The following is a 17,974-nucleotide window of genomic DNA, read 5'->3' as shown; positions in this document are numbered from 1 at the left end:
CTTCATGAAGCTTTTATTTTAGTGGGGAAAGACAGATAATAAATAAACAAATAATAATATTGTCAGGCAGTACTAAGTGCTATGAAGAAAAACAAGGTAAGGTGAGACAGTAACAGAATGAGGGCAATGAGGGGAGTTCACTCTAAGGAGGTGTCATTTTTGCACAGTCCTGAGTGAAGAAACAGACCAAAGGTTACGACTACCTAGGGGAAGAACATTCCAGGTAGAGGAAACAGAGCATATAAGTAGGTCCCAGGGCAGGAGGGAGGGTGTTTGACACACGTGAGGCACAAGGCACAGCGACAGAGATATATGATGAGTAAGACAGAAGGGAAGACAGGGATTACACTAAAATATGGGATCTGAGTGACAGCTGGGACTTAAGAGGGCTTTATAGGCCAAACAAAAGTCTAGATTTCCTACTGTGTGAAATAGCCACCAGAGGGTTTGGAGCAGAGGACAGGATTTTACTTTTTAAAAAGGAATCAGATAGGCACAGTGACATGTATCTATAATCCCAGCTACTTGGGAGGCTGAGGCAGGAGGATCACTTGAGGCCAGGAGTTCGAGACCAGACTGGGCAATACTGTGAGACCCGGTCTCAAAAAAAAAAAAAAGTATAAAAAAAGTATTCTAAATTTAGTGTGAAGAACAGACTGCAAATGTTCAAGAGCAGGCCAGGTGCAGTGGCTCATGCCCATAATCGCAGCACTTTGGGAGGCTGAGGCAGGTGGATCCCTTGAGGTCAGGAATTCAAGCCCAGCCTGGCCAACATGACGACACCCTGCCTCTACTAAAATATAAAAATTAGCTGGGCATGGTGATGGACGCCTGTAATTCCAGCAACTGGGAAGGCTGAGACAGGAGAATCACTTGAACCTTGGAGGCAGAAGTTGCAGTAAGCTGGGATTACACCACTACGCTCCAGCCTGGGAGACAGAGCAGGGCTCTGCCTCAAAAAAAAAGGACTGGACACAGTGGCTCATGCCTGTAATCCCAGCACTTTGGGAGGCCGAGGCGGGTGGATCACAAGGTCAGGAGATCGAGACCATCCTGGATAACACGGTGAAACCCCGTCTCTACTAAAAATACAATAAATTAGCTGGGCATGGTGGCATGTGCCTGTAATTCCAGCTATTCGGGAGGCTGAGGCAGGAGAATCACTTGAACCGGGGAGGAGGAGGTTGCAATGAGCCAAGAGCACGCCACTGCACCCCAGCCTGGGTGACAGAGCAAGAGTCTGTCTCAAAAAAAAAAAAAAAGTTCAGAAGTAAAATTAAGGGAGATCAGAAAGGACACTATTGCAGATACCATCAATATGGGGTTATGATATATGGGCAGAATACTGGCCAGGAACAGGGTAATAGCCAAGCTGGGGATGAAAAACAATTAAATGGGATTTATTTTAAGAAGAGAGAAGTAACAAAATATGCTGATGGACTGAAGTGGAATATGAAGAAAGAAGAGTCAAGGATGATTATAAAATTTTGGCTTGGCCGGGCACGGTGGCTCAAGCCTGTAATCCCAGCACTTGGGAGGCCGAGGCAGGCAGCTCATGAAGTCAGGAGATTGAGACCATCCTAGCTAACACAGTGAAATCCCGTCTCTACTAAAAATACAATAAATTAGCTGGGCATGGTGGCATGTGCCTGTAATTCCAGCTATTCGGGAGGCTGAGGCAGGAGAATCACTTGAACCGGGGAGGAGGAGGTTGCAATGAGCCAAGAGCACGCCACTGCACCCCAGCCTGGGTGACAGAGCAAGAGTCTGTCTCAAAAAAAAAAAAAAAGTTCAGAAGTAAAATTAAGGGAGATCAGAAAGGACACTATTGCAGATACCATCAATATGGGGTTATGATATATGGGCAGAAATACTGGCCAGGAACAGGGTAATAGCCAAGCTGGGGATGAAAAACAATTAAATTGGGATTTATTTTAAGAAGAGAGAAGTAACAAAATATGCTGATGGACTGAAGTGGAATATGAAGAAAGAAGAGTCAAGGATGATTATAAAATTTTGGCTTGGCCGGGCACGGTGGCTCAAGCCTGTAATCCCAGCACTTTGGGAGGCCGAGGCGGGTGGATCACAAGGTCAGGAGATCGAGACCATCCTGGATAACACGGTGAAACCCCGTCTCTACTAAAAAGTACAAAAAACTAGCCGGGCGAGGTGGCGGGTGCCTGTAGTCCCAGCTACTGGGGAGGCTGAGGCAGGAGAATAGCCTGAACCCGGGAGGCGGAGCTTGCAGTGACTTGAGATACGGCCACTGTACTCCAGCTTGGGTGACAGAGCAAGACTCCATCTCAAAAAATAAAAAAATAAAAAAATAAAATAAAATTTTGGCTTAAGCAACTGGGAGGACAGAACTGCCATCTGCCATCTGGGGGAAGGAAAAAGTTCATGAATATACAAAACTATTTCAGCATTGAGAGTTTCTGTTATTCAGCAAATATATTCTAGAGTAAACATCATTAAGCCAATTAAATTTCTTGATTCAATTTTAAAATGGCAAAGTCGGTTTGTTTCTAATTTTCCAAAATTCCAATCCTGTTCCTTCTGTACCAAACTTTTTCTATTTTTATTTTCCTGAAATTATTTCAATATTCTTTTCTATGCAAAATTTAAAACAAAGTTCTGATTCACTAATCAGTTTCTACCTAAAGCAAGTTGTATTGGATAAAAGACTAATAGTTCATACTGATTTCTTAGAGAAGAGCATTTGGCGCATTCATGGTCCAACTGCTCCTGGGTTGAAACATTCTGCTTAAAGAAGTAAAAGGACATTACTGCAGCATAATAATTGTAATAATTGAATATTTAGGCAATCCAAAGAGCCTTCAATAGAGAAGAGTAGTAAATAATGGAAACAGTTCTTAGGTTTCAGGACCCTTTATAGGCTAAAATATTACTGAGGATTCCGAAGAGCTTTTTCTTTCGGAGTTCCACTCTTGTCGCCCAGGCTGGAGTGCAGTGGTGCGATCTCGGCTCGCTGCAACCTGGGTTCAAGTGATTCTCCTGCCTCAGCCTCCCAAGTAGCTGGGACTACAGGCACCAGCCACCCCACCTGGCTAATTTTTTTGTATTTTAGTAGGGATGGAGTTTTCTGCATGTGAGTCAGAAATTCAAAGAGAGATTTTAAAAATAGTTGATTCATTTAAAAATTAACAACCCATTAAATGTTAACATAATTTTTTAAAATTTATTTTTAATTTTCATGGGTACATAGTAGGTATATATAATCTTTGGGGTATATGAGATGTTTTGATACAGGCAGGCAATATGTAAGAATCGCATGGAAAAATAGGGCATCCATCCCCTCAAGCATTTATCCTGTCTGTTACAATCAATCAATTATACTCTTTTAGTTATTTTTAAATGTATAATTAAATTATTATTGGCTGGGCGCAGGGGCTCAAGCCTATAATTCCAGTACTTTGGGATGCTGAGGCGGGAGGATCACGAGGTCAGGAGTTCAAGACCAGCCTGACCAACATGCTGAAACCCCATTTCTACTAAAACTACAAAATTTAGCCAGCCTTGGTGGCAGGCGCCTGTAATCCCAGCTACTTGGGAGGCTGAGGCAGGAGAATCGATTGAACCAGGGAAGCGGAGAATTGCAGTGAGTCGAGACAGCGCCACTGCACTTCAGCCTGGACAACAGAGCAAGACTCTGTCTCAAAAAATAAAAATAAAAAAAAAAATTATTGACTATAATCTGTCTGTTGTGCTATCACAGACTAGGTCTAATTCATTCATCCTATTTTTTTGTACCCATTATAACCTATTTCTTAATGACTAAAAACTTTATTTTCCAAACAAACAAAAATGTAGTGGAGAGAATGGCTTTGTTTTACATTTCTACATACTGCTTTAATGTCTGGTTTAACAGAAGTTGGAATCTCATATCTGTTTCTTCATTTAATCTGTTGGACTATGTTGTTTTGGTTATAACGAGGCTGGGCACAGTACCTCACACCTGTAATCCCAGCACTTTGAAAGGCCAAGGCGAGTGGACTGCTTGAGCCCAGGAGTTCCAGACCAGGCTGGACAACTTGGCAAAACCCTGTTGCTATAAAATATACAAAACATTAGCCAGGTACGTGAGCATGGAAAATAGTCACAAAAAATCAGCTGGAAATATATTTCTTCACCATATATATAGTAAAGAAAATTCAGCTTCATATTTATTGGTTGAAAAGGGGAAGGATATTTTAATATCCTTTTCAAACTATGAAAGTTGTTCTTTGATACTACATCAACTCAACAAGTGGCAGTTTTTCAAAGGTTAGCTGCAAGGTACAGTCATAAACTATATTAAAATCTGTTGGTCTGGCCGGGCGCGGTGGCTCAAGCCTGTAATCCCAGCACTTTGGGAGGCCGAGACGGGCGGATCACGAGGTCAGGAGATCGAGACCATCCTGGCTAATACGCTGAAACCCCGTCTCTACTAAAAATACAAAAACTAGCCGGGCGAGGTGGCTGGCGCCTGTAGTCCCAGCTACTCGGGAGGCTGAGGCAGGAGAATGGCGTAAACCCAGGAGGCAGAGCTTGCAGTGAGCTGAGATCCGGCCACTGCACTCCAGTCCGGGCGACAGAGCGAGACTCCGTCTCAAAAAAAAAAAAAAAAAAAATCTGTCGGTCTATCCTGCAATTTAAATGGATCCTTCACTCATGCATAATTTTGTAACGTTATACACTGGTCATCTGGAAAGCAATGATTCAGTGAGTTATGTACACCTTATGCTGTACATAACAAAAAGTTGACAAATTATATCGTACAGTATCATCACGTCACACAGTCTGTAGAAAATTCCACTGTATACCTGGGAGAGAACAATACCGAAAAGGCAAATAACATTTTGGTATTATAAAAAAATGGTCTTCACCTGGTTGAGTCTCTGAAAGTGTCCCCAGATAATACTTTGAGAACTTCCAAATTATCTGGTATCTATTACTAAGTAATAGGAGGTAACCATTTAAAAAAATGAAGATGTCGGCCGGGCGCGGTGGCTCAAGCCTGTAATCCCAGCACTTTGGGAGGCCGAGACGGGCGGATCACGAGGTCAGGAGATCGAGACCATCCTGGCTAACATGGTGAAACCCCGTCTCTACTAAAAATACAAAAACTAGCCGGGCGAGGTGGCGGCGCCTGTAGTCCCAGCTACTCGGGAGGTTGAGGCAGGAGAATGGCGTAAACCCGGGAGGCGGAGCTTGCAGTGAGCTGAGATCCGGCCACTGCACTCCAGCCCGGCGACAGAGCGAGACTCCGTCTCAAAAAAAAACAAAAAAAAAAAAATGAAGATGTCAGTATTGACACTGAACTCCTACTGATCCCACCAAAACTGGTCTCAGATTGTACCCTCTAAAAAGCATTCCCTTCAAAAGCATTCCTACTCACTCTACAGCTCTTTAATTTCCTTCCTTCCTTCCCTTCATTCCTTTCAATTGTTTTTCTTCTGTGCTCCCATCGCACCTGATACAATGACCTGTCACAGAACTTACCACATTCTACTATGAATTGTCTGATTATTCAACTCTCTCTCAGTAGCTTGAAAAGCTATCTTAAGTTAGGGAATATCTTTTATTTCTGGAACTCCAGAACCTGGTATATGCATTTAGTATGAATTATAAAAGTTTAGTGGGTCAGTGCATCAACTGTAAACTAGACATACCTCTCCCATCTGCTGTTCAATAATTTGATGTGCAATTTCTTCTATGGTTGCCATGATCTAACTGCCAAGATGTCCTGCCAAAAATAAAAAGATGCTTTATAATTAAACTCACAAAAACACTTTTATTAAATAATTTACAAATTATATGATATTTAAGATGTGCTTCAAAATAATCTAGTTGAAGTGGGCGGGTTGGCTTTTTCTGAAGTCTCTTTTCCGTTCATGGTTGCCTTTTCCATGTCTTTTTTTTTTCTTTTTTAAAAACAAGGCCTCACTCTATCACCCAGGCTGGAGTGTAGTGGTACCATCACAGCTCACTGCAGTCTCAACCTCCTGGGCTCAAGTGATCCTCCCACCTCAGCCTCCTGACTAGCTGGAACTACTGGTATATACCACCACACCTGGCTAATTTTTTATTTTTTGTACAGATGGGGTCTCACCGTGTTGCCCAGGCTGGCCTCAAACTCCTAGGCTCAATCAATCTTCCTGTCTCGGTCTCCCAAGTGTTGGAATTGAATGGGCATGAGCCACCATGCCCAGGCCTCCAAGCATCTTTTTTTTTTTTTGAGACGGAGTCTCGCTCTGTCACCCAGGTTGGAGTGCAGTGGCACGATCTTGGCTCACTGCAAGCTCCAATTCCTGGGTTCATGCCATTCTCCTGCCTCAGTCTCCCGAGTAGCTGGAACTACAGGAACCTGCCACCACACTGGCTAATTTTTTTGTATTTTTAGTAGAGATGGGGTGTCGCCGTGTTAGCCAGGATGGTCTTGATCTCCTGACCTCGTGATCCACCCGCCTTGGCCTCCCAAAGTGCTGGGATTACAGGCGTGAACCACTGCACCCAGCCCCAGCCCTCCATGTATCTTTAGATGTTTATACAGTCTTCCCTCTGAGTGCCTGTGTCATAATCTCTTCATAGAAGGACATCTGTTATTTTGGATTACGGCATACTCTAATGAACTAAGTTTAACTCAATTATCTCTTTTAAGGTCTTATTTCCAAATATACTCAATTCTGCGGTACTGGTGGTTAGGACATCAACACAGGAATTTGGGATTCATATGATTTTGTGGGAGAACTGAATTCAGCCCATAACACTCAGACATAAACCTAGTAAGAAACATGCAAGATCTAGGTAGGCAAATAAAACTTTCAAATGCTGCCTAAAGACAAGAAAATCTACACTTGGGCCAGCCCCAGTGGCTCACATCTGTACTCCCAGCACTATGGGAGGCCAAGATGGGCTGATCACTTGAGATCAGGAGTTCGAGACCAGCCTGGCCAACATGGTGAAATGCCATCTCTACTAAAAATACAGAATTAGCCAGGCGTGGTGGCACATGCCTATAATCCCAGGTACTCGGGAGGCTGAAGCAGGAGAATAGCTTGAACCTGGGAGGCGGAGGTTGCAGTGAGCCGAGATCACGCCATTGCATTCCAGCTTGGGCCACAAGAGTGAAATTCTATCTCATTAAAAAAAAAAAAAATTAGCCGGGCATGGTGGTGGGTGCCTGTAATCTCAGTTACTTGAGAGGCTAAGGCAGAAGAATCCCTTGAACTTGGAAGGCGGAGGCTGTAGTGAGCCAAGATTGCGCCACTGCACTCCAGCCTGGGTGACAGAGTGAGACTTCGTCTCAAAAGAGAAAAGAAAAAGAAAAACTACCCCTTAAAGGACACATAAGAAAGAAAATGGTTCCAATAACTACCTCCAAGGAAAGACACTGTAAGTTTGGGAACAGGAATGGGAGGCTTATTTTTCATTGAATAAGTGTTTGGTGCTTTTAAATTTTGCTTAAATACAAGTATTACCACAAAAATTAAAGTAATAAAAAATAAGAAATCTTTTCCAGAAATCCTAAAATCAACACCAGCGTATTGGTGCATTAGACTCAAAGAAGGCACTTCATAATGAAAACTTAGGAAGATAAACTATTTGTTCATCTGAATGAATTCCAGGGACTCACTAGATCAATACACAGTCATGTACCGCATGATGTTTTAGTCAATGAATGAGACTGCATATACAATAGCGGTACCACAAGATTACACCCGTAACACTATTTTTACTGTACCTCTTCCATGTTTAGATTTTTCACTTCCACAAATACTACTGTGTTAAAACTGCCTGCAGTATTCACTAAAGTAACATGCTGTGTGGGTTTGTAAACTAAGAGCAACAGGCTATACTGTATAGCCCAGTTGTATGGTAAGTTAGATCACTTAGTTTTGTGTAAGTATGCTCTATGATGTTCATTCATGATAAGATCACTTAGGGATGCATTTCTCAGAACACATCCCCATCACATATGACTCCATATTTTTCAACACTAAATTTAACTCCAAAGATAAGGCAACACACACATTCCTTTTTTTCCCCAAAATTTTGTGACTGGATGACTGAAAGAATGCTTTTAAACATTTATTAATCCATCCATCCATGCATCTATGTATGCATCTATGCATCCATCCATCCATCCATCCATCCATCCATCCATCCTTCCTTCCTTCCTTCCTTCCTTCATGGATGCCACTGCATGGGGATTCTCAATCTTATAAAAAAGAGCAACTCTCCCTTTCCCTAACTACACCTTTCAGTTGAGTTCCAGGATCTATGCCTGACACTAGGATAGGATAATAAAGACGGTCTCTACCCTGAAGAGATGAGAAAGAAGATAAGCAATGGTATAAGTTAAGGCTGCTCTGATAGCAGTGTCTGTTTTCTTCCCATTCTTCCCAGCTTCAAATAGGATCCAGCCTGATAAACCGGCCTTGAGTAGCCAATAAAAAAGTAAAATTTCCAAGTTTTTTTTTTTTTTTTTTTTGAGACAGAATCTTGCTCTGTCACCCAGACTGGAGTGCAGTGGTGCAATCTCGGTTCACTGCAACCTCTGTCTCCCAGGTTCAAGCAATTCTCCTGCCTCAGCCTCCCGAGTAACTGGGATTATAGGCATGCATTACCATGCCCAGCTACTTTTTGTATTTTTTGTAGAGAAAGGGCTTCACCACGTTGGCCAGGCTGGTCTCGAACTCTTGACCTCAAGTGATCCACCCACCTCAGTCTCCCGAAGTGTTGGGATTACAGGTATGAGGCACCTTACCCAGCCAACACACACATTCTTTATATACTGTTAGTAAAAGGTTAGACTGTTTTAACCTTCCTAGAAAAGTCATTTGCCAATGTATACCAAGAGCCTTAAAAATGTTCATATTCACTGGCTCAAAAATTTATTCAATTTTCTTCCATTCAACAAATACTTGTTGAATGCTTACTATGGGCCAGGCATTCACATAACGACTTACAGAACTAAATCACATCCTTATTCTTCAACTTCAGACCATCAGTGCTGCTTTAATGGCAAAGGAACAAAGTTTTAATCCCTTCCCTTGGTATTCATTCAATATTTATTATGCTTTCACAAGGTATCTGGCACTGTGAACACAAGGGAGAGTTCTTTTATAATCCGACTTCCCCCATTCTCATTTCCTGTCACTCCCAAGAGGGGGCCTCTTCAGGTCAAACTATCATGTGCTTTATTCCGCAACATATTCCTACTTTCTCCCTCATTTAAATCCCACCTGACCTTTAAGATTTGGTTCAAGCCAGGGTTCACGCCTGTAATCCCAGCACTTTAGGAGGCCAAGGCACGTGGATCACCTGAGGTCAAGAGTTCAAGACCAGCCTGGCCAACATGGTGAAACCCCACTCTCTACGCAAAATACAAGAATTTAGCCGGGTGTGGTGGATAGTCCCTGTGATCCCAGCTACACGGGAGGCTGAGGCAAGAGAATCGCTTGAACCTGGGAGGCGGAGTTGCAGTGAGCTGAGAACCTACCATTGCACTCCAGCTTGGCAAACAAGAGCAAAACTCTGTCTGGGAAAAAAAAATTGGTTCATAGGTTTTCACCCAGTCTTTCTTGAAGGGTCTAGCATTTATTGTGTAGACTAAGGTTGTTAACTAGGATTCAGAAATAGATTTCTGTTAACTCCTAATATTGTATGTAAAATTTTATCTAAAGGTACATTTTTCTAGAGACAGTTCATAAAAGACTTTAAGAGGCTGCAGATGGTCTTGTGACTGAAAAAAGGCAACGAATTATATTTATACTATTATTTATTGTATGCTGTTTTGTTTTTATTCCCCAAGAGTAGAGATTATACATTGTGTGGCAGACACCCAGATGGTAGATATTTTGGGGATGTTTGCTCCCTCAAAATCCTTCCTTAGGATGCAGTGTCTGTAATTCCAGCTACTCAACAGGCTGAGGCAGGAGGACAGTTTGAGACCAGAGATCAGTCTGGACAACAAAATGGGGCCCTCCACCATTTCTATAAAACAAAACAAAAAAACCCTTCCTAGAAGAAACTAACATGCCCCTTGAAAGACTAAGATTAGCAACATTTCATGCGATCCACTTTTTTTCTTTTTTGAGATGGAGTTTCGCTCTTGTTGCCCAGGCTGGAGTGCAATGGCGCGATCTCTGCTCACAGCAACCTCCGCCTCCCGGGTTAAAGCGATTCTCCTGCCTCAGCCTCTGGAGATGATGGGATCACAGGCGTGCGTCACCACGCCCGGCTCATTTTGTATTTTCACTACAAACGGGGTTTCTCCATGTTGGTCAGGCTGGTCTCGGACTCCTGACCTCAGATGATCCGCCTGCCTCGGCCTCCCAAAGTGCTGGGATTACAGGTGTGAGATACCGCGCCCAGACACGATCCACTTTTAATGATAGAAATACACATCGCTTTTTCAGATTTACTAACTGGACTTAAAGCAAAGTTTAAAAACAATCATCGACCGCATGCGGTGGCTCACGCCTGTAATCCCAGCACTTTGGAAGGCCGAGGCGGGTGGCTCACGAGGTCAGAATATCGGGACCATACTGGCCAACATGGTGAAACCCCATCTCTACCAAAAATACAAAAAAAAAAAAAAAAAAAAACCAATTAGCTGGGTGTGGTGGCTCCTGCCTGTAGTCCCAGCTACTCAGGAGGCTGAGACAAGAGAATCGCTTGAACCCGGGAGGTGGAGGTTGTAGTGAGCGGAGATCGCGCCACGGCACTCCAGCCTGAGTGACAGAGAGAGACTCCCTCTCAAAAAAAAAAAAAAAAAAAAATCATTGAGTATCACCAACCACACAGCAGAAATGGTTCAAAAAACCTCAAAATTGAAGGTCTATTTACAACGTCTAGAGGTATTAAACCCTAAAGGTTTAATTTTAGGTCTTTTTGCTTTTGCTTTCCGGTTACTTTTTTAAAGACTGACTTACTTACTGAAGATTATGGGACAACTTGGCAACATTCATACTGCACAAAAATGGTATCTGCACGAGCTGAAAGAAGAATTTCTTAACAAAAGAGCTATCTATCGGAAGCTTGGAAATGCCCCCTGCAGTGAGGACCCTGGGGCCGTTCCATATCTTCCGAAAAGATCCAGGTCCACAGGCAGCGACGACCCTGGCCAGATTTGTCGTGAGAGAAAAGTGAAAGTGGAGGGCGTCATTCTGTCCGTCCCGTGAAAGCACGAGAGTTAGGGGATGCAGGCCGGGACCTGCGGCCACTAGCCGAGGGTCGGCCTCTCCCCGGTCTCACTCGTTCCGGCGTCAGCCGTGCGCCTTCGAGGCCCTGGCGCTGCGCGCGGCTCCCCGGGGCGGGGGAAGCTGCGGCACCGCGGAAGCTTTCCCTGCAGGTTAAAGGTCAGAGACGCTGCGATGAGCGCACCGGGAGAGGCGGTTGTATGCTCCGAGCCGCTCGGCATCCGGCCCCGCGTCCCGCCGCCCCGCCTCTCCGGGGGCCCAGAGCATTCGGCGCCGCCGCTCCGCGCTCCCAGCCCAACTCCAGCAGCCCAAAGCGGCGCGCCCAAACTGAACTGCCCCGCTGGCCGCAGGGCGCAGGCCGGGGGATGCCCTGGGAGCGCGTCCGTTGGCCGTTGGGGTGAAGGGCATCCCCCGCCCCCCGCCCCCGACGCGGTCGCTGGTGTCCCCACCCAGCGCTTCTTACCGGCGCCTTTGCGCCCCGCTGACTCCGGCGTCGGGCGCCGACGCGACAGTCCCGCGGTTGCCACTGCTGGATTGGGGGGCGCTTCGGAAAGAGAGGTTGAAGGAAGTCCACGGGAGGGGGGATCGAGATTCAAGGCGGAGGGAGCTTTCTGTTTTTGGGTATTTGGGTGGGTCAGAGTTCGTGACCCCTTTCTTGGCTCGGCGGCGCGCTAGCCCACCAGCGCCTGCGCATTAGCGACGGGGAGAAGCGGCGAGAGGAGGTCGTGACGTTCCCAGGGTGGGGTGGAGGGATCAGAGGGCCGAGCAGCGGCTCTGTGAGTCCACTGCCCCCTTTTGGCTTGGAGGCAGAGTGCCCTGCCAGAGCTACGCGTCCCCAGCCAGGTATTTTTTGCAGCCACGTGCAAAGGTTTAAGCACTGTTTGCCAAAGGTGGGCATTAGGGGAAGTTTTGAGTTAACGTTTCAGATTTGAGTAATAACCCTCTGGGTCTTAGGCATATCTGTTTCTAATTTCTGGAAAACTGGGCCCTGGATAGAGTCCAATCATATTTAAACTTTATATATAATGACAAGCTGAGGTCGACTCATGCAAATGGTAAGGCAAAGTTTCACTTATAAACTGTTGTGAGTAGAGAGACATAATGGCTAAACAGGGCAAGAATGTAATCACTAGAGACTGGGCACGGTAGCTCACGCTTGTAATCCCAGCAAGTTGGGAGGCCGAGGCGGACGGATCACTTGAGCCGAGTTGTTAGAGATCAGCCTGGCCAACATGGCGAAACCCCGCCTCTACAAAAAAATTAGCCAGTCCTGGTGGCGCGTGCCTGTCGTCCCAATTACTTGGAGGCTGAGATGGGAGGATCACCTGAGTCGAGACTGCAGTGAGCCAAGATCACACCACTGCACTCCAGCCTGAGTGACAGAATATATATAGGAAATCCTCAATGGCCGTTTTATTGTCTGTTTTGCTCCGTGATGTATTACCAAGCACATAGGACAATGCTTGCTATCAATAATGATGTATGAAACGAAAACAAGGCAGGTGGTTGCTGGGAGGCCAAGGCAAGATCACTTTGGGCCAGCAGTTGGAGACTAACTTGGGCAAGATAACAAAACCCTGCCTCTACAAAAAAAGTTTTCAAATTGTGAAGTGAAGAGACATTGGTGGAAAATCGCATTCTGACAGTGGCCACCTGTAGCAGCAAGGTGTGGCAGGAATAAATGCCCTGTGGGCAAAGTACTCTGCGCTTTAGATTTTGAAGCATTCTTGAAATTTCTATTTTTTTTTTAATCTCCTTTGTTTTACCATGAAATTTCTATTTTACCTAGCTTAGGTCGGCACTGTAGGAAAGCAGCCACAAACTCAGGGCAGAAATCCAAAGAAGGAAAAACAGACGTTTGCTGGGAATGAGAACATCTCTGTTATTTCTCTTTGGAACTCGGCAGACAGACAGAGATCAAGGCATGAAACAATCCCTAACAAGTAAAAATATGCTTTATCCCTCATTAGAAATCCACCCCTGCTGAGCACAGTGGCTTCTGCCCCCAGAGCTTTGGGAGGCTGAAGTAGGAGACTTGCTTGATGCCAGGAGTTTGAGACCAGCCTGGGCAACATAGAGAAACTCCATCTCTTAAAAAAAAAAAAAAAAAAGGGCATGGGGGTACAGGCCTGTATTCCTAGTTACTGAGGAGGCTGAGGTGGGAGGATTGCTTGAGCCCAGGAGTCTGGTCCAGTGTTGGCACCATTGCATTCCAGCCTGGGTGAGAGTGAGATTTTTTTTTTCAACCTCTACCTTTTAGCATTATTTGTTGTGTATTTGGTTTGGTTTTAAGGGAAACCCCCTGTCAATACCATAAGCTGGTCCCAAAGGTGAAAATTATGAAAGTATAGTCATGTCAGGGACATGTTCTGAGAAATGAGTCCTTAGGCAATTTCATCATTTTATGCTCATCATAGAGTGTACTTACACAAACCTAGATGGTCTAGCCTAGACACACTTAGGCTGTATGTAGTCTGTTGTTCTTAAGTCAGAAACCTAGGACAAACCTGTACAGCATGTTACTGAATACTGTAGGCAGCTGTAACATAATGGTAGGTATTTGTGTATCTAAATATATATAAACAAAGAAAAAGTACAGTAAGTCCTTTAAGAAAAAGAAGTGCAGTAAAAATAGAGGACTATCTTATGCCACCGTTATTGTATATGTGGCCTTTGACTGAAATATTGTTACGCAGTGCATGATTGCACTATAGGCCCAATGGATACAGGCAATCTGAGACCTCTTCACTATTCTTTGTGGAGAATATGTATGCCTGTAGTGATGCTTGTGGTTACCCCTTATCAACCAATTAATTCACTTAAGTCGTTGTAAGTTGACTTGTTAAAACTTGGAAGTAGAAGCCATTTTGGGAACATCATTTGTAGGTGAAGAAGTGTTTCCATTAATTATGCTTAGGAAAAGAGGTAAATGAAGTTCATCTTTATTTCTTTTTGAGACAGAGTCTCACTCTGTTGCCCATGCTGGAGTGCACTGGCATGATCTCAGCTCACTGCAACCTCCGCCACCTGGGTTCAAGAGGTTCTCGTGCCTCAGCCTCCTGAGTAGCTGGGATTACAGGCGCACACCACAATGTCTGGCTTTTTGTATTTTTAGTAGAGACGGGGTTTCACCATGTTGGCCAGGCTGGTCTCGAACTCCTCACCTCAAGTAATCCGCCCGCATTGGCGTCCCAAAGTGCTGGGATTACAGGCATGAGCCACTGTGCCCAGCCGAAGTTCATCTGTACATATGTGACTCTGGGCCGAAGTTCATCTTTAAATGTATGATGCTGGCCAGGCTCAGTAGCTCACGCCTGTAATCCCAGCACTTGGGGAGACTGAGGGAGACAAAAAATTAGCCAGGCATGGTGGTGCACATCTGTGATCCCAGCTCCTCAGGAGGTGGAGGCAGAATCGCTTGAACCCAGGAAGTGAAGGTTGCAGTGAGTCGAGATCACGCCATTGCACTCCAGCCTGGGCGACAGAGCAAGACTCTGTCTTAAGGGGGAAAAAAAATCATACCAACGAAATATATTACATTTATTTTGTATAAATATAATACATATTAACATTATTTACAATGCTAATTTTTTATTTATAAAGTATCTTTATATGGACAAAAAGATACAAACTGTTATCATTTTAAGTACAAAGTATTTCTAGAAATACATTATAAGTCATTTAAAAAAAACTATTTCAAGATTGGTTCTTACATGCTATGACCAACTCATATGAAAGAGCAAGTTGTTCCCCCTTCATTCCTTCCCCCAACCCCAAAGGAAAAGGAATTTGATATTTAGGCTTAAAAAAAATTTCCTATCTTTATCTTTTAAAAAAAACACCCTACTCAAAACAATTATAAGGGAAAATGTCATAGATAAGATTTTCCTTTAGAAAATGACATTAAAAGTGGCATAAGCCCCAGAATATGTGTATTAGAGGCACTTCAAAAAAAAAAATCAGAAGGGATCCATAGGAAGGAATTTAATTCAGCAAATACTGAGTGTCCACTGCATGCAAGGCACCCTGCCAGATGCTGTGGGGGAAATCTCAAATGAGTAAGTTGTCCTTAGGGATAGAAGGTGCTAAGCACCATACAAAAGATGATGAACTAAAGGCTGTGTGGGGGTTGCAGGAAGGAGACAGGATCTAATCTGGAGGAATAGGGGAGAGAAAGACTAAGGGTCAGCTATCACAGAGAAGTCCTGGATAAGCAGTCAGAGGTGCGGATGGGTGAATGAAGAAAACAAAAGGAAACTGTGTGAATAGAGACAGTTTGGGTCAGAGTTAGCTGGAGTGTATGGCAACTGAGGAAGTGTTCCATGCCAAGTCACTGGGAAAGCCACTGAAGCATGTAAAAGTGGGGATGAAACTAGATTAGAGCTATGTTGTTGGAAGATTGCTCTGGCAGTGTTTAAAATGGGATCACACAATGGCATTGGAATTAGAAGTTATTGCAATAATGGGAACAAGTAACAAGGACTTGAACCAGGGCCTATGTAATAACAGCAGGGCAATGAGGATGGAAAGGATACAAGAATAATTGCAGAGTCTTGTTGAGAGTTGGAGGTAGATTCTGGAGTCTCAAATGGTATCTTTCTCTTACAGAAGAAAATAAACAGATTTGAATGGGAAGAAAGTTGAGTTTTATTCATGTAAAGTCTGAGATGCTTGAGGACTCATGCAGATAGCCAATCAGTAGTTACAAATGGAGCTCTGCAGGATAGTGGAGAGAGATCGTCTAAAGTCCAGGTTACAATGTGGATATTTTCAGGCTGTGTTGGAGTTGTAGATGACAAGAATCCTGTCCTTTTTCAACTGAACAAATATTTTCTTTTTAAAGACCCAGAAAGCCAGGCCTGGTGGTGCATGCCCCTGTAGTCCCAGCTACTCCAGAGGCTGAGGTGGAAGGATTGCTTGAGCCCAGGCATTTGAGTTCAGCATGGGCAACATAGTGAGACCTGGTCTCTTAAAAATGAAAAAGACCTAGGGCAGTATTATGGAAGACAGTGATATTAAGTACACTATCTGCCTTCAAGGAGTGCGCAGTACAATAAGAAAAACAGAATATATCTCTCTGGAAATCCCATTGACTACATTTGACTACAATGGACCTCAAACTTTTCAAAACCTGAGCAGAATGGAAGCACACTCCAAAACATACCAACATCTGCTGTGATATAACGTTTACATTTTAACTAAATTACCAAATAGAAGACTTTCCCCACGTCTAGATATATTCTATGAACCAAATATAAAATACACAGTCGGCTGACAATTATACTTTAAAACTGTCGCCTTCTCTTTGTTGTGTCATTACAGCTTTCATGTGAATCAAGGGTTGGTCTGATCTCATTTTAAGAAATGCAGCTAAACACTCAAAAGAATCAAGCATCTTGGGCAACCAAAATACAATAGGGGGATGCTGCCTACATTACAGAAAAAGGGAAAAGATATTGGAAAGAGGTTCGGAAATGTGGATGATGCCAGAGATAATTACTCTCATTTTCTTAGGACTCTGATAGGTCCTAAACATTTATAGCTGCCACAGATAAAGGTGGAGTACTAGTTGGGGACACTCACTAACAATGCCAGCCTTCCCCTGGTTCAGCCTGGTGTCTCATCTACATTATGCTTAGCATCATTTTAGCTTAGCTTTATAAATGCCCTTCTCTCTCCTCCTTATGAATTAAAAGGAGATACCTGAAAAAGGGTTTGATGGAAGCACAGGCACACTTATCTGTATAATAAATACAGTATTCTTGGAATCTACATACTACTTATACTTTTCTCCCCATTTATAGACTGCACCCAACATCATTTTTCCTCTAAAATATTAGCTATCAAAATATATTTTTATAGTTTTTTTTAACAATAAATTGCATATAATTAGGTTCTTAGTTGACACTGAATGAGCCGGGTTACATAAATAACAATTGATCGGGTTTAGTAAGTTATGAAGGACTCATAAAGGGGCAGGGGAATGTGATACTATTCCACATTTAAAACATCTTTTTGGGAGAAGGAAAATTGGATAGCATCCACAGAGACTAAACATTTTTCTAAACCCTCCATGGGGCTAAGCCAATAGCGAATACAATCACATGCATTTTACATGTAATTAAAGAGACTGTAAGTTTGTGCCAGGTTTCTTCCCTCTCTCACTCTCTTTAGATTTAGAACTGGTTCATGATTCAGCCAGGTCTTGGAAGGTAGAATAGCCTGGCTGATATTTTTTAGATCCTAAGGCTTACGCCAAACCTTGTAGTCAGAAGGCTGAGAGCTCAAGAGGAGGGAAAGAAAACCCACATAACTTGTCTTGCGAAATGCCAGACTGAATGCAGCAGAAAGAAACACTTTATAAGGTATAACTTTGGCCTCCAAAAAGAATACATACACTAAAAACTGCAATGATTTTAACATGGAAGCCTTATTTATGTGATCTTAATTATATAAAATTGAGCTACAAAGAAATTTTAGTGTAGTGTACCTGCTATGGCAGAAAGGGGATGGCACGTTAGGATTGTGTATGAGGTTGCAACACATTTAAAATGACCCCACGGCAAGAAATAGCCACAAAAAACTATAGCAGCCAACTCTAGATCTAGTAGGGACTCTGGTGCTGCACCAAATAGCATTCAGAAGGCCCCAGAAAGGCACTCAGTAATCCTCATGGTTGCTGTTAAGGATCACACTGAATTAGGAAATCCTTTATTTAGAAGTAGAAAGGAAAATTCTTACACCCTTTAAATAAATATTCTATGGAT

The 17,974-nt window shown here is 43.5% G+C and overlaps 1 protein-coding gene across 5 annotated transcripts in view; it reads right to left on the bottom strand.

Annotated features, from left to right (window-relative positions):
- Positions 1–11,807, bottom strand: part of NR2C1 (nuclear receptor subfamily 2 group C member 1) — a 56,866-nt gene extending 45,059 nt beyond the window's left edge. For 3 of the 5 annotated variants that reach the window (XM_033221029.1, XM_033221026.1, XM_033221030.1), the window contains exons 1-2: positions 11,671–11,807; positions 5,673–5,746 (exon numbers count right to left, since the gene is read on the bottom strand). In XM_033221029.1, coding sequence (XP_033076920.1) covers positions 5,673–5,726 — 54 coding nt within the window. In that variant the 5' untranslated portion in view covers positions 5,727–5,746; positions 11,671–11,807. Of the gene's footprint in view, positions 1–5,672; positions 5,747–10,936; positions 11,398–11,670 lie in introns of those variants that run through there. The other 2 variants (XM_033221028.1, XM_033221027.1) reach the window with 2 other exon arrangements.
- Positions 11,808–17,974: the final 6,167 nt, after the last annotated feature.

The sequence above is a fragment of the Trachypithecus francoisi genome, unplaced genomic scaffold, assembly GCF_009764315.1.
Source record: "Trachypithecus francoisi isolate TF-2019V2 unplaced genomic scaffold, Tfra_2.0 Lachesis_group11, whole genome shotgun sequence".
Classification (NCBI taxonomy): Eukaryota; Metazoa; Chordata; class Mammalia; order Primates; family Cercopithecidae; genus Trachypithecus; species Trachypithecus francoisi.
The sequence above is the reverse complement of the archived record's forward strand: the minus strand, read 5'-3'. Positions and strand labels throughout refer to the sequence as shown.